Source organism: Symphalangus syndactylus, chromosome 12 (genome assembly GCF_028878055.3).
Source record: "Symphalangus syndactylus isolate Jambi chromosome 12, NHGRI_mSymSyn1-v2.1_pri, whole genome shotgun sequence".
NCBI lineage: Eukaryota > Metazoa > Chordata > Mammalia > Primates > Hylobatidae > Symphalangus > Symphalangus syndactylus.
This window is the reverse complement of record NC_072441.2, coordinates 38,969,239-38,986,013: the sequence shown is the minus strand read 5'-3', so window position 1 is coordinate 38,986,013 and position 16,775 is coordinate 38,969,239. Positions and strand designations below refer to the sequence as shown.

Genomic DNA, 16,775 nt, shown 5'->3' with positions numbered 1-16,775 from the left:
TGCACGCCAGCCTGAGCAACAGAGTGAGACTCCATCTCAAAAAAAAAAAAAAAAAAAAAAAAAAAAGAAATCACACTGAAATAATAACTGCTATCATAACCATAGGAGCCCCATGTTTAGTTTCTATAGCAAGAATGTTACAACCATTTTGTATTTGTAAATCAGGCAAAACATATTTACTGCTTGCCATATGCTAGCCACTATACTAAGCTTTATATTTTCTAACCCTAAGGCAGACACTTTTTCAATATCCATTACTCCAGTCCTTTATGCTAACAACACCCTGCTTTTATTTGAGACAACAATGTGCTCAGCCTCCGGTCATGGTTTATGATACTCAGTCATGACACACCTGTTCTCTGTAGTCCCAGCTTCTTTTCATTGAAGGGAGGGAGACTGGGTTATGGAACACACTTCTAGAAGACTACAGGTGAAACCCCTCACGCCTTTCAGGCCTTGTTGAAGTGTCACCTTCCCTGACCATCCTGTTTAAAATGGTAGACCCTGGCACATAGAAGGCACTCAATATATTTTTTTAAAGTCAGGTTTGGTGGCGTGTGTTTGTAGTCCTAGCTACTCAGGAGCCGGAGGCAAGAGGATTGCTTAAGCCCAACAGCTTGAGGCTGCAGTGAGCTATGATTGCACCGCTGCACTCCAGCCTGTGCAACTGAGTGAGGCCCTGTCTCTAAAAACAAACCAACCATTTTTTAGAGTGACCTCGTGAAAATAAAATTAGAAAAATCTCTGGAGAAAGTACTGAACAGCAAGCACAGATGCCCAGGGAGAGGAAGATGCCTGGCATGTTTGGTGAACAGGAGGCCAGCATGACTGGGATGGGTGTGATGGAGGGGAGAGGAAGGAGGGATGGGACCAGGTGACAGTGGAAGTCCTGCCTGCACAAGGGCTTGCAGGGCACAGACAGGCATTGGGATCATACTCTGAGTGATCATACTATGAGGTTGAGGAAGGATTCTGGGCAGAAGGATGACAGCATCTGACAGCATCCATTTAAAACTACCATCTGGCTGTGGCTGAAAGAGACTGAAAATGACAACATAGAAGCAGGGAGAACAGGAGGCTGCTGCAAAATTCAAGCTGGTGATGATGCAGCTTGGACCATGGTGGTAGCAGTGAGGGAGAAGAGAAGTGATCAGGTTTCGCATGCATACTGAACGTGTAGTCAACAGGACCTGCCGACAGATTGGATGTGGATTGTGAAAGAAAGGAGATGAAGGATGACCTTAAGGCTTTGCCCCAAGCAGCATCATGGCTGGGAGAACTGCTGGAGGAATGGGTTTTGAAGGGAAACATCAAGCACTCAATTTTGGACATGTTTAAGTTTGAGATGCCTATTAAACATCCAAGTGGAGATACGAAAGGTCAAATAGATACACATCTCTTGATTTTAGAGAGAAGGCCAGGTCAGGGACAGAGGTAGTATCTAAAGCCTTGAGAGCGGATGCATGCACCTAGAAAGCGAGTGCAGAAAAAAGGAAGAATAAAAGAGTTCCAGTGTACGATGAGCCCTGGGATATTTCAATCATGATGACAATAATATGTGCCAGGCACAGGCCCCTTATCTGCAGGTGCTCATTTGCCCCTTACATAAATGCTGCAGGGTAAGTTCTCTCAACCAGACTTGATGGAAGGGGAATCTGTTTCACAGAGCTGGGTCATCTGTTCAAGGGCACACAGGTGGTTAAGAAGTAAAACCTATCCAACAAAGTTTTCTTTCCTCTAGCAATCTAACTTATAAACCTTGGTATTATCCTGTCTTCCCTTCCCCATCCAACCAGCCTTTGATTTTTATCTTCACCTTAAGCTTTAGTACAGGGCATCCTAATCCTTTGCCCTGAACAATTCCTCCTGCCTCCTAATAGGATTTCTTGCCATGAGACTCTCCCCTGCTCTAGTTTATTCCTTGTTTCCTAAAAATAAAGCTGATCGGGTCAACTTCCTGTTTAGTCCTTCTATTCATTCCCCATAAATTCTAATCCAGCTCCCTAGCTTGGTAAACAGGAGCCTTCACAATCTGGCTCCAGGCTCTTCCATGTCGCAGTTTCACATGCTGTTGTTGCTTTTTGGTGCCTATGCTAGGCTTAACCAGCATAGGAACAAAAAGGCAGCTGCAGTACGTGATGTTAGGCACCTGATGGTGTGCGCTGTGTCTTGTTCCACATCTCAGAGGAAAGCTTTCTGCTTGTCACCATGAAGTACGATGTTTGGTGTAGTATTGTTGTATACGCCCTTCATCACGTTATAGGAATTCTTTCTGTAGATGCTAAGAATGTATTGTTATTACCATGAATTGATGTCAACTTTTATAAAATGTTTTTCTGCACCGACTTGGCATCATAATTTCTCTCTTTTGATTAATCACTGATTTATTTTCTACTCTTAAATTAACCTTATCTTCCTTGGATAAACCCAACTTGGTCTTCATGTGTTAACCTCTTTAAAATATATATATATTTTTCTGGATTTGATTTGCTAATATTTTGTTTAGCACACAGCCCTACAGTTTGTGCAGTGGCCCAGGGGAAGCACTTTTTTTGGAAAGGTGGCCAAAAGCAAGCTGATAAGTAGGAGCAGTTTGATTCCCCTTCTCCCTGGGATGAGGGCCTCTGTGTGGACGGCAAGGATTGGGATGGAGGGGACATCCAAAGTTCTCTATTATTACAGGAAAATAAAAATTTTGTTATTGAAAACATTCATTAAAAAAGAACACTTTCATATTCAGTACAAAATTTGGTACATATGTGGTACAAAAACTTAAATAGATCTCATTGCTAAAATTCAAAAGTTTTAATAGCAGAGAAATAAAAGTCTATAAATAAGCCTGTATATATGTTCAGCGTGCCAGTTCACCTGACATAAAAATAAATAGAGGGAAGAAGTCCCCAAAACACCCCTTCAGGAAGCTTTTTTACATCACATCCATGTATGACCCCTTCTCTGTGACTTTGATTAGGCCAAGGTTGATAAGAACAGTCTTTTCCAGTTCCAGATAACTGTCGTAGTCCATTTTTAATTCAGCCTGCATTTGTTCTTTTGACTTCTGATATATTTTCTGGGGGGTGGGGGGAAGAAAAACAAGACATCCCTATAAAACACTGATATCTAAAAATACCAAAGGATGAGAAGGGGCTGTTTGTGAATAGTTGACCTGGCTGCTGTTTTCTGAAAAGGGTTGGATGGAGGGCAGGAAGGCAGGAGGGCAGGTGGGCGGGAGGCAGTCAGATGTGCTGGAAAAGGAGGGAGTGGGGGAAAACATGGCCCCCAACCACTCTCTCTCAAAAAAAAGTCCCTTTTTCCAGCCTTCTTCCCTATAACTTTTGTTTCCCTTACGTAGACTGGAGGGTGACTAATAGCCTAGAGGTTGCAGAATTCTTTTGAAATCCCCCTCTTCTGAGTCGCATATGGATGGCATAGCTTGTGGATCACACGGCAATGACTACTCTCCCAGGCTGAGTCTCCAGCTGAAATTCTGGTTAGGAAAATTCCCATTTCATATGCGACTAGAGCAGTGATTATTATTATCCATTGAGGAGTGAGCTGTTTCCAGATTTTATGTTTGCAAAGAGACAGGTGCATGATTTTCCTGAAATCTGTGTTGAACTGTACAGCCTTATCCTGGCACCTGGTGAGCGCTCATACAGGCCAGCCTTGCTGGACGAACATGCGAACACTTTCTATGTGCCAGTTATTGGCTAAGTGCTGTAAATATTTTAACTCATTTAAGCTCCATTGCAATCTTCTGAGGTTGTTACTGTTGCCATTTCCCCCTTTATCAGCCGTTGCTTAGAAGGAGACATTTCTGACTAACATTGGTTGTTTTTCCTTAGTGACTTTTTTTATGTTCTAAATGTAACAGAGGAACCCTTTCAAATTCATTCACATACCCACAATCTATTAATAGTTCCAGAGAAAATTTGAGAAGTGGTGGCTTTACTTAAAAGAGGGCACCATATCAAATGGAAATGAAGTTACAAGAAGTTGGGAACGTTTTGGAAATTGAAAAGTATAATACAATTTAAGACATTATTATTATAATATTCAGGTGTTTAAAAAGTATTTCACATGCAAATTATTTTTGGATTATCCACAATTCTACTCGCTCCCACTGATGTAGATAATTAGGAGCTGTTGCTATGGTATTTAAACACTCATAATAATCACGGATAATTGCTGGGGAAGGGGAAGGGTGGCAGATTATCTCCCACAACAGAATCTCAACAAACCAACATTTGTTAAGTGTGCAAAAGAACAAAACTAAGATCAATTTGTTTTTAGCAGTGGAATGCAATGAAAGATTAATTGGCATTCTTTTACACTTTGTCACCAAACATGTTTTTGAAATGAGATCCTCTGCTTTTATTGCACTAATTAGTAGCTATCAATAAGTGATAATGTTAATTTATTTGCTAATGCAGCACATTACAATATTTCCACATGCTAATGCTTTTTTTTTTTTTTTTTGAGATGGAGTTTCACTCTTGTTGCCCAGGATGGAGTACAATGGCACAATCTCAGCTCACCGCAACCTCTGCCTCCCAGGTTCAAGCAATTCTCCTGCCTCAGCCTCCCGAGTAGCTGGGATTACAGGTATGCGCCACCATGCCTGGCTTATTTTGTATTTTTAGTAGAGACAGGGTTTCTCCACGTGGGTCAGGCTGGTCTCGAACTCCTGACCTCGTGATCTGCCCACCTCGGCCTCCCAAAGTGCTGGGATTACAGGTGTGAGCCACGGCGCCCGGTGCCACGTGCTAATGCTTTTGAGACTGGGGGCCTCATGTGAGTAATTGTGTTTGAGGATGTATGTATTTGGCTATACAGAACCTACAGATGGGATCAATGATGAAATGCTGGTAACAAAAGAGCAAAGGAGAGAGGGAGCAGAAATTGAGACTGAGGTGATCTCAAGTGAGAAAGAGAGAAAAGCCTAATTCACAGAGTATTTAAAAGCCCAAAATTCCAGTGGGCAAGGGAAGACCAGCAGAGTCACAGAATTCGTATCAAACAGGGAGAAGCTGAGAAAGAGGAGCATGGGGTGCTTTAGAGCTTAGGTTCTTTTTTGGCAGAGTTTAAGATGGATGTGCCCTGTACCAAATTCTCCGCTATTTCAAGTTTCATAGCTTCAGCATATCATATACAGTAAAACTCACCTCTTTCTCTCTACCCCTTCATATCTATCTATCTATCTATCTATCTATCTATCTATCTATCTATCTACCTATCTATCTATCATCTATCAATCATCTATCTAATCTATCATCTATCATTATAATTATAATAGCTCTATTTACTGAAAGTCTATTTGTCACTTTCTTTGACTGACAGCCTTACAGTAATCCTAGTTATTAGTATTCCCATTTTCAAGATAAGAGACCTGAAGCTCAGCAAAGGTGACAGCCTTGCTCCAAATCTCACAGCTAGTCAGTGGCAGAGTTGGGATTTGAGCCCAGGTGTCTTGATTCCATATTCAACTCTTTTTGCACCACCTTCTTTAATGCATTATTCACGAGATATTAAAATTCTATAATGAAAGCATTCAAATTTTGTATTAATGTATCTGAACTAAAGGACTTTGAAATTATAGAAAATTTCAGAAACTTAAATTGGACAGAATCTCACTAGGTGTCTAACTGGCAGTGAGCTAGGAAATCAAAGTGCCCTCTTGACTCTCATGAGAACAAGAGAAGAATGTGAAAAAGTATAACTTTTCTATGGAAATTGTGGATTAAGCCAAACAAATATATTTCCACTGGTGTTCGAGGAAAACATCTTTCATTTCTGAAATTTAACTTACAACTTTTTTCTTTGCCATTTCTAGTTCCATTTCTTTCTTTTCTTGCTCACGAATTTTTTTGCGCTGTTCTACGTATTCCAGATGCTTGACTTCTCTTTCAAAGTAGTGGTTAACACTTGCCATCTGTTAGAAACAGAAGTCCGTGAGAGGTGACATGCAGGAAGCCCCCATGACCTTTACAAGGCTCTGTTAGAATTTCTGCTGCTTGTAATTAGGTAGACAACCTACCTAATCTACCTCCCTAATCTACTTGATCATTATCTAATGATCATCTACCTAATCATTATGTAGATTATCTATTTTGTGATACTTTAAATCTTTTAGGTGAATATAATTTGGAAATTGTACTCACAGACCCACTACCAGAGGAGCTGGTACAATTCAGGGGCTACTGTGCTAACATTTAGGGCTCTGTGACTTGGAGGTTTCCAAAGTAGGGTTGGAAGGAGAGAGCTGCAAAAATGTGCAATTTTGTAGTAGAAATATTCAGGGGTTGCTTTTTCCCCATTTCTTCTTTCTTACTTCTAGATCTGAGGGAAGTTTCATATCATTAATCAAACTTAGAAAACCCAGATGAGGGTATCAATGCAGACCCTAGAGGGACTGGAAGCAGAGCTGAACTCCTGGTCCCTGGAGGGCTTCGCGTGTAGGCATAGAATAGAAGCAGGAAAGTCAGCAGAGACCTTGGGGAAGGCAACCAGGGGAGAGATAGCCTTTTGCCTGCCAGTAACTAGGCCAATATTTGGACTTGCAGCAGACTGCAATCTATATGTTTAATGTTCATTGTATATACATTTATATATTTCTATTCATTGATCTTTTTAAAGCCTCATTATTAACATTGTTTGAAACACTTGGGTGGTGGGTACAGTGTTGGGAGGTGCAGAATACTGCCAGTTCAGCTGTGCTGCCTGCTATACTCCAAGTTGGGTTGGGAGCCAGTGGGGGTGGGTGATGGAGAGATGCATGAACATGTCAACTGGGCCCTCAGGGAAGGGTATCACTGAAATCAGCACCCCACACTTTGGTTACAATGGGAAAAATGACATTTTCTGATTATGAATCCCCAAGTCATTATTCTCTCAGAATCTGGACTTCATTTATTTGGTTTCCCTCCCATGTCATGTTTGGGGCTTTTTTTTAAAGCTTCAAACTATTTAACTCATACAACAGAAATACATCCTCTTATTTACTGTATGAGTCTTTTGTTCCCTTACAGAGCAAAAATGCTGTCATTTCTAACATTTTCTTAAAGACATATCTCAGCAATATCTGGTCACATTAATTCTCAAAGTCGTAAGTTACTAACCTCATTGGTGGAAGGGCGACTTAATGTCCAAGGAATTTCTAATATATGCAGTGTTCCATAATAATCAGCTATGGCTATAAATTGCTGTTTAGCTGAAAGATTTAAAATAAATGGGAGGAAAAAATCAGCAAACAGAAAACCATCTTATGCAGTTAAACATGAAATATGTTTTTGTTTTGTGTTCTCCCAAAGGACCTGCTGTGGTTCCAGTGATCCTGGCATTCTCATCAGATGTTCATGGCTGGACCATGTAAACATGTACAAGTCATTTTTTCCAGCTGATGAAATGAAAGCTAAGACTGAGCCTTTGTCGGTCCCCCTGCTGCCTCAAAACTTGTATTTCTGGTGACTATAAGGAATGTGGTTCCTGGCTGAAGGTGACTCTCTCTGTGGCTGGGCCCACTAGGCATACTTGAGAAGAAAGCAAGGAGAACACATGGAAAGATTTTCAAAGAAAAGTCATGAAGTTCATTTTCACTGAACACAGAAAGGGCTAAAGGGTACCATTATCCAGAAGAATTTCAAAGATGTAGCCAGAACCACAGGTCTTATTATAAAAACAAGTAGCTTCCTTTGAACATTTAAAATGGGTATAATATGCAAAGTATTTGAGATTTTTCATCTTTTCTTCTCCTTCTCCTTCTTCTTTCTCGTTTTTTTTTTTCTTTTTTTTTTTGAGACAGGGTCTCCCCCTGTAGCCCAGGCTAGAATGCAGTGGTATGATCATGGCTCACTGCAGCCTCAACCTCCCAGGCTTAATCAATCATCCCACCTCAGCTTCCTGTGTAGCTGGGACTACAGGCGCATAGCACCATGCCCGGCTAATTTTTGTTTTGTATTTTTTGTAGAGACGGGGTCTTGCCATGTTGCTCAGACTGGCCTTGAACTCCTGGACTCAAGTGATCTTCCAGCCTCACTCAGCCTCCCAAAGTGCTGGGATTAGAGGCATGAGCCACCACGCCCGGCCTGAGAATTTTAATTTTCTGTGTCACTGTCTGTGTGTTCTTTTCCTTTTTAGTAGGTCTGCTTCAAATTGCAAAATCCTGGATTCATAATCCCTGTAGGTGTACAAAGCAATGTTTTACACCAAAGTGGGAAAAGATACTTGAGTGGCACATATGGCTAAGCAGTAGTCTGACTGTGACACTCAAGATGCTGAAGATTGAGTTTCCAAATCTAATGTTTCTGAGAAATGGATAGAAAGAGAAATTCATGCTGTATGTGTTTGGAAACAAAGGGAAACTTCTTTTAAAAAAGGCAGGTGGGTTACAGTGGTTCACCCCTATAATCCAAGAACTTTGGGAGGCTGAGGCAGGAGGATTGATCACACCACTGCACTTCAGCCTGGGCAACAGAGCAAGATGTCATTGCAAAAAATAAAATAAAAAGAGGCAAACATACTGGATTTACCTAGAAATTACTACTTGGGCGAAACAGAAAAAAAATGGAGACAAAGGACATACATCACGTTTCTATAGACACATCCTTGAATTTATGCTTGCTTTGTTATATAGTACTTTTTCCTCATAGTTGGTTCAAAGGTTAAAGCTTAAATACATATATAACTCCAGATAATCATTTTATCTTATGAAGAGAATTGCTTGATATTAGCCAGGAGAGAACCACAAAAGTGATATAATATTAAAAAATATGATTTGTAATAAAAATTAAAGAAACAAAATTTATTCTATGTGGAAAAAAAAAATCAGCAAAAGATAACAAAGATCCGGGTCACCCTGTCTGACCCGGAGAAGAGAAGGATATTTCCCATCGTGCGGTTCAAAACCAGCCTCTGCCTGACACGTGTCTCAGAAATCATGATGAGGCAACAGTGAGAGGAGCTCAGGTTGTGTCCAAGGTTTGACAGCAAGAGAGAAGGAAAAGGAAGAGGAAAGATGGGAAGGAAAGGGAAGAGAGAAGAATGAAAAGGAAAGGAAGAGAAGGGAAGGGATAAGAAGGGATGAGCAGGAAGAAAAACAAAAAACTAAGAAATAAACATTGGAGGCTTTTCAGACGAATGTCAAGATGTTCCCAAGTTACCCAAAATGACTTAGCTTATTTAGTTAGAATTAACATACAAGAAAAGATCCAGGGTTTGATGTAGGTGATCATAGTTATGCAAATGTTTTGAGACTGGGCCGGTTCGTGGGTTTTCTCCAGAAGGTCCCAGACATCAACGTATCCATCTTCTCGGCCGATATAGAAAACTCCGGGCCGAGTCAGGGACCAGTGGCCTGCGGTGTACCTTTTTGGTGCACAGCATGACTGAAGGAGGGGTCCAGTCTTTAAACAAATTTTTAAAAAGACAAAGATTTTGTTATTATCTGAGGGAAATTCACCATGATGTTCGTTAAAGTACAACTCAAGCTAGCTGTGATCATTTAGCAACAGAATGATGCCCACAGGAAGGCTTACTTCTCTTTGTTGTAGGGTTTTTATATAACACCAGCTTTTCTTTCTTGTTTTCATCAGCCATTTTTAGTTGCTTTTCAGAAAATATTAAACATTCCAATTAAGTTGTTGAAGTTTCTAATAATCCCACTTCTAAACCCACTACTGCTTCTAACCTTACGACTATTTCTGTGGAAATTGGTGGACATTAGACAAGTAAAGATTATAAGGACATTCTGCTTATGCTTTTATTTTGCTGTCAGGTATCTGCTTCCCATGGAAACGGTTCAGTAAACAGTAGAGAGTAAAACAAATGAAAAGTCTGCCAGTTCCAGCTGTGTACTGCATGTTGAAAATCAACATCAGAATTGGCAATTCTCATATAAAGTGACTTCAGACGGAAGCAGTTGATTGCCTATAAATACACTAGGAAGAGATTTTAGACCATTGAAGCATCATGCAATCATCTTCTCTTTTCTCTACCACAGGGTAATCTGCCTTCTTTGGGAGGTTTTCCAAAGTGAGAATAGAATGTGCTTTCTACCCACTTCAGGCTTCATCTACTGACCAGGGGTGCTCCTTCGCCTACTTACAACTGCAGGGATTAAACTAAATCATGGAGCTGTCTCCCACCCTCCAATATATGCATAAGAGACTTTCCTGTGAAGAAAGAATGTCGCAGATTCATGGACTCTGTGGAGGTGACATTTCAAACTTGTTTTCCTTGTCTATTTCTCCCAGCACCTTGAGTTTCTATAACCAAATTCCTGACCCTGGCATAGTCTTTGGACAATCATGCCTGAATTTCCTTTTTCTTTTTCTTTAACTACAACACTTGCTAATTGTAAAAAAAAAAAAAAAAAAAATCAAACATACAGAAGTACATTGGCATAAAGCAGAAGTTCTTTGTTGATGACCATTTAAGTAGTTTCTAAATTATTTTCAATGATAAATATACAGTTTTTGAGTATATGTTAGAGTTTCAGAAGTGGAACTGTTAGGTTAAATATATATACATTTATATACATATATATGTATATCAACTTTGAAATATATATATGTGTGTATATATATATCCACATTATATGCCTATATACATACACACATATATTTCAAAGTTGGTATACACATATGCATATATACATATATATTATATGCATATAATGAAATTATATGCATATACACATATATATATAGTTTCAGGCTTTGATAATCTCAAATTGCTCAACAAAGAGACATGTCAACTTACAATCCCACCAAAAGTACTGATTTCCCCACACCCTTGCTCACCAGATTTTATCAATCATTCTAGTTTTTGGCAGTTTAGCTCCTATCTGCCTAGATCCAGCCCCTCTCCTAATCCTGACCACGCTCTTGCTCCCTCCCTTTAACCACTGTATGTCCCTGGACAGGCGAGGGTCTGCCTGCTGACATACCCTCAGCTTACTCACTCCCACATTCTGCACCTGCCAACATATTCCTGGTGCAGAGGGAAAGATGACAAACCCAGTGTTTCTCCTTGCACTTCAATCAGAATTAGACACCCCATCTGAAAAAAATGCAGGTCAAGTCCAGGTGTGGTGTCACACCTGTAATCTCAGCACTTTGGGAGGCCGAGGCAGGTGAATCACTTGAGCCCAGAAGTTTGAGACCAGCCTGAGCAACATGGTGAAATCCCCGTTTCTACAAAAAGCATACACAAAAAAGCTGGGCTTGGTGGTGTGCACCTGTTGTCCCAGCTACTGAGGAGGCTGAGATGGGAGAATCACCTGAGCCTAGGAAGTCGAGGCTGCAGTGAGCAGAGATCACACCACTGCATTCCAGCTTGGGCCACAAAGTGAGACCCTGGCCCCCACCCCCCAAAAATGCCAGTGAAGTCAACTGCCCACAGTAGATATTCCAAGACTGTTACGTTTCGGAGAACAAGGAACTTGTAAACTGTTTTCTCCCCTCAGGAAGGAAAAACCAATGAATGTGTTTTCAAAAGGATTACAGTGGTTCTGCTGACAAGCTGGTGTCCCTGCCATCTGTTCTAATTTCTCTAAAAAGTGTCCCAAAGGCACTATTATGTCAGAACATAACAGTTCCTCTTGTCTTTCTCAATAACAAAGGATCACACACTCACGCCTCCATTTTGCAGGCAACTTACCATAACACCTTCTTTCCATATGGCCACGTTCCAACCCCCAACCGTGAGAATAATGTCGTTGTAGAAAGGTGATCTCTGAATAGTGTGGACAGTTCCGTCATGAATGGTGTGGAGGCTCACTGGCTTCTTTGCTGTTGGAGTGAAAGAAGGCCATCTCATCTTTCATAACACTGTTTGCATTCCTGCAGTGAGGAATGGACAGACCGCCAATGGACAGACAGGGCCCCATGAATGGGTTCCGGGAGTGGAGAACCAGAGGTCAGCTGGGATGAAAAGATCTGTCAAGGGATGGCTCCTTCTGTTATCATGGAATGTCCAGAGAATAGCCCATCAAGGCCACTTTTCAAGCTCGAATGAATACTTTGTGTTATTCATTTACTCATTCATTAATTCACTCAATTAGTCAATAAATATTTATAGATTGCCTATATGTAATAGCACGTACTGTAGCTGGCTGGGTAGACAATGGTTAGCAAATAAACATGATTTTGTCCCCAAGGAGCTTACAGTCCAGTGGGAAAGATAGAATTTCAATAAACACATCCCAAAGTATACAATGTAAAAATTGTGAAAAGTGTTGTGAAGGGAAAAATATTACAAGTAAGAATAACAAGGGGATTTGTAATTTAGACTGAAGGGTCAGAAAAGGCTTCTGTGGAGATGCATCATGTAGGCCTGAATAGCAGCTCAACATGGGAAGATTTTGGTGTGAAGGAACATTCCAGAGAGTGGAAACAATACCCACCAAAGTCCCAAGGAGAGAAGTGTTTAGTGCTTTTACACACTTGAGGAAGGCACCCCCGACAACAATCTGGTCATTTTAGAGTGAGACATGAAACAAATGGGGACTAGGAGGGTCTAGGCCATGCTGGGCCTTGTAAGAAAGGAGTTCAGATTACACTCTAAGTGCTGTGTGTTGTAATGAGTCCTTTAGGTCTCCAAGTGAGACAATTTGATTGACATTTCTGAAAGAGTCTCTGGCTGCTGTGGGGAGAATGGATTAGAGGCAGGTAAAAGCAGAGGAGGCTGCAGTGGCAGTTCTGGTGAGAGAGGATGGTGGCGTGGACTAAGATGCGAGGGAGAAGAAGGGATAATCAAGAAATATTTGTGAGCTAGAATTGACAGGACTTGGAGACAGCTTGAATAGGAAGACAGAGATGAAATGCTGAGAATGACAGCCAGGTTTCTGACAAGAGCCACAGTCCTTCCATTTGTTGCCAGTGCCTTACAGGTTCTAATGTTAAGATCAAGAGTTCACTTTAGCCTCTGCCCCAGGTCCCAGGGTCTTCCTGCTTCTCTGGTCTCTTTACTCAGATAACAGGAGGATTCTGCTTGGGTTTCCTCTCCCTGAGAGTTGGCTGCAGAACTGAATCCTCCTAATTTCTTGTTGCCCACAACCCTATGCCCCAGGCATGACCATAAAAACATATGGCTGTCAAGGCCACACCACAATGTCCAGCCACTTTATACTAATGTTTTCTGAATTTTATCATATTAATTGCTCTGTGAGAGATGGGGTTTTTCCCCCAGAACACTCGTGGCACATTAAGCAGAAAAAGATGCACTAAATCTTGTAAGAAGCTTATAAAGTAGGGTTTCAAACAGTTATTTCTCCACTCAAGTTCACAGTAGCATTATTCGCAAAAGCCAAAATGTGGAAGGAATCCAAGTGTCCCTTGAGGCATGAATGGATAAACAAAACGTGGCGTATACATACGATGGAATAGTATTCAGCTTTGAAAGGAAAGGAAATTCTGATCCATTCTACAACATGGATAAAGCTTGAGGACATTATGCTAAATGAAATAAGCCAGTCACAAGAAGACAAATACTGCATGATTCTAGGGTAGTCGAATTCATAGAAACAGAAAGTAGAATGGTGTTTGCCAAGGGCTGGGGGACTAGGGACAAATGAGGAGTTAGTATTTAATAGGTATGGAGTTTCCATTTTGCAAGAAGAAAAGAATTCTGGAGATTGAGTGCACAGCAACATGAATGTACTTAACAGCACTGAACTATATTTTGAAACTGGTTCAGATGGTAAGTTTTATGCTTACGTGTATTTTACCACAGTTAAAATATTTTTTAAGTAAAAATAAATAAAAACTTAAATGTAGCTTTTCTGGATTTAAAAAAAAAAGGCTAATTTTCCTCCAACCAAACCCCTTGCTTGAAGAGAGCACAGAAGACATACTTCTGAGGCCATCTTGAAGTGATCTAGAAGATTCCTGGTGAGGCTCAAGACCCCTGGAAACCAGCAGCTTTCTTCTTGCTACTGCTCCTGTTTCTCAGAGCCTGGGTTTGCCCTCTGCGTTAGCGAGGCTTCCTTAGACACCACCTCACTCTGGGGAGCAGGGCCCTCTAAGAACTGAAATGATTACCAATGATAGTGATGTTGACAATCGTAAGGTTTGCACTTTAAAATAATGTTAGATGCTCTCAGCCCATAAAAACTTTTTCTTTCTTTTGTCCGTTGAAAGACAGTGTCATTCAGCAATGAATGGAGTGGTCCTTAAATTATTAAATGGACTGCCAGCGCCTCCAGGCCAGGTTATTATAAAAAAATGAAAAAGCCATTTTTCAGAGCCATTATCTAATGCTGGAGGCAATATAGAGCAAACTACCTGTGTTCAAATTCTGGTAATGCCACCTACAGCAGCTACCCATAGGGCTGCTGTGAGGACGACAGGAGTTATTCACAGAAGCCTGGCACATGACATGTGCCAATTTGTGAGTACAGTATATGACATGATTATGTCAACTGCCATCATTCAGCTGGCATTTATCTTGGCTTGTCACTTAGATCATCTGGAAAGTCTGTTTGCGCTTCCTTATCACACACATCTCAGTTAAGGTAATCTGTCTCTTAGAAGTTTCTTCTTAAAAACCTGTTTGTCGGCCAGGTGCAGTGGCTCACACCTGTAATCCCAGCACTTTGGGAGGCCATGGTGGGTGGATCACGAGGTCAGGAGATCGAGACCATCCTGGCTAACATGGTGAAACTCCGTCTCTACTAAAAACACACACACAAAAAAAATATATATATATTAGCCAGGCATGGTGGTGGGCGCCTGTAGTCCCAGCTACTGGGGAGGCTGAGGCAGGAGAATGGCGTGAACCTGGGAGGCAGAGCTTGCAGTGAGCCTAGATTGCGCCACTGCACTCCAGCCTGGGCGACTGAGCAAGACTCCATCTCAAAAACAAAACAAAACAAAACAAAACAAAACAAAAAAACAAATAAAAAAACCAAAAAAACCCTGTTTGTCATGGGCCCCCTCCAAAACAGTTTAGGAAGCTGGCTCTAGGAGGAAGTGGAGCCCCAAGAAAATCTCTGAGACCAGGAGGAATCAGTGTCCCCTGTGCACAACCAACTCATGGCATCTGGTCCTCAGCTTGTGTCCCAGGGGCATGGTAAGACTGCTGTAATGTTCTATAATGCCTAGCTTGCAGTACGTGCACAATGAACACTCATTAAGTGTTGAATAAATAGATATATGAGTAAGCATAAAAGAAGTTGAATGTAATTCATGATATCCAATATCTAATTTTGAGTTCTTCTTTAAATCATGAAATTGGGAATGAATGGAAAGTGGAAAATCAGTCTCTGTTCTGTGTGCACTTGTCCCTCCCTAGGATCCATCTAATCCTCTCTCAATGGCCCACTGTTGTCAACAACACACATTTGAGGTTCCAGTCAGGGAAGAAAGTGGGAGTATTTTGGCTGCAAGATTAAATGGCTACCCTGGAGGCACGGCTGATAGTCTTCTCAGATCTTACAACAGACTCTGATTTCTGGAACCACACGCAGTAGGAGTGAGGCTGGGAGGTTACAGGTGAAGACCTGAGCTCCAATAGCTGTCCCCTATAGGCTGTGGCTCTGACCTCTGGCCCGTCAGTCACTCACACTTCCACTCGCGTGATTGACCAGATACCCTTCCGCAAAGAATCCAGCTGCTCTACCACACTGCTCCCTCATGGTGTTCTGAAGCCTTCTTGCCAGCCTTTGTGGGCCTAGCAGTCCCAGGAGCTACCTCTTCATTTGCTTATGGTTATCCCAAACTGTGAAATGCATTAAAATATATTTTCACACTATGACAAAATTCAAAGCTTTAAAATGAGTAGTTATAATTGTAGTGAACCCCAAGGCTCTGAGCCTGCTAGAGATAGGGAGCTTTGCTTATTGGGGTGCCTGTATTCCTGACTGCAGTTCCTTCTCCCACCTGGATGTGACCCACATGCTTCTACTCAGCTTTCCAGAGGCCCCGGTCCTGGGAGCAGCAGACATAAAGACACAACCTGTCCTAGCCCCAAAGGAGGGTCCTGCAGTCCCTTTTCCCATACTCTGCTGGGGTCTTCTAGATTATCTTACATTTTGCTTACAATCTCACATTGACTCAGATTTTCCACATAGATGAACTACCAGGTTATTGAATTATTGAAACAGCATTTTATTTTTAAATTAAATCACTCAAGTTTCTCAGTCATTTAAGCAACATATAGGACAGTGCTCCTCAAATTTTGGTGTGAAAACAAATACCCTGGAAAATGTTATGAAAATCCAGATTCCGATTCAGTAGGCCTGGGGTAGGATCTAAGATTTTTATGTGTATTTTCAGCAAGCTCCCAGCTGATGACTATGCTGCTTATTCAAGGCCTTCACCTTATTAGTCAGTACCTTAGGAGCCCTCCCTCCCATCAGCAAGACCAGGGTGACTCTGTACTGCATAACATTCCTTTGGGTAGTTTAAATTAAAAGTAGCATCTTATTAATAACAGGGCAATCACAAAACTTACGCATAAGTCGGCCAGTTTCAGGGTCTTTTTCCATTTTCCAATCTGTGTATATCACTTCGCCTTCCTAAAAATATTACAGGTTCCTGATGAGTACAATGACAACTTAAGAGACAAAAGACCTCACACTCATGTGCTAAGATTGACTGTTAAGCAAAAACAAATGCAAAACAACAAGTCAATTTAATCAAGTAATTTGATCCCGTGGGGGAGAGGGAAAGCCTCAAAATAAGTACTCAATTTTATATCGAAGAAACAATGAGTTTGTTGTGTTTTTATCCACATATAATGATGTGGAGAACATGATAGTTCTGCAGATACTCCAT

The 16,775-nt window shown here is 41.2% G+C and overlaps 1 protein-coding gene across 5 annotated transcripts in view; it reads right to left on the bottom strand.

Moving 5' to 3' along the window:
• Window positions 1-2,790: 2,790 nt before the first annotated feature.
• DNAI3 (dynein axonemal intermediate chain 3) overlaps window positions 2,791-16,775 on the bottom strand; it is a 135,525-nt gene continuing 121,540 nt past the window's right edge. For all 5 annotated transcript variants that reach the window (XM_063624224.1, XM_063624223.1, XM_063624227.1 and 2 more), the window contains 6 exons: window positions 16,453-16,516; window positions 11,659-11,789; window positions 9,197-9,401; window positions 7,119-7,210; window positions 5,810-5,932; window positions 2,791-3,070 (listed from right to left, as the gene is read on the bottom strand). In XM_063624224.1, the coding sequence (XP_063480294.1) occupies window positions 2,927-3,070; window positions 5,810-5,932; window positions 7,119-7,210; window positions 9,197-9,401; window positions 11,659-11,789; window positions 16,453-16,516 (759 nt within the window). In that variant the 3' untranslated portion in view covers window positions 2,791-2,926. The remainder of the gene's footprint in view (window positions 3,071-5,809; window positions 5,933-7,118; window positions 7,211-9,196; window positions 9,402-11,658; window positions 11,790-16,452; window positions 16,517-16,775) is intronic.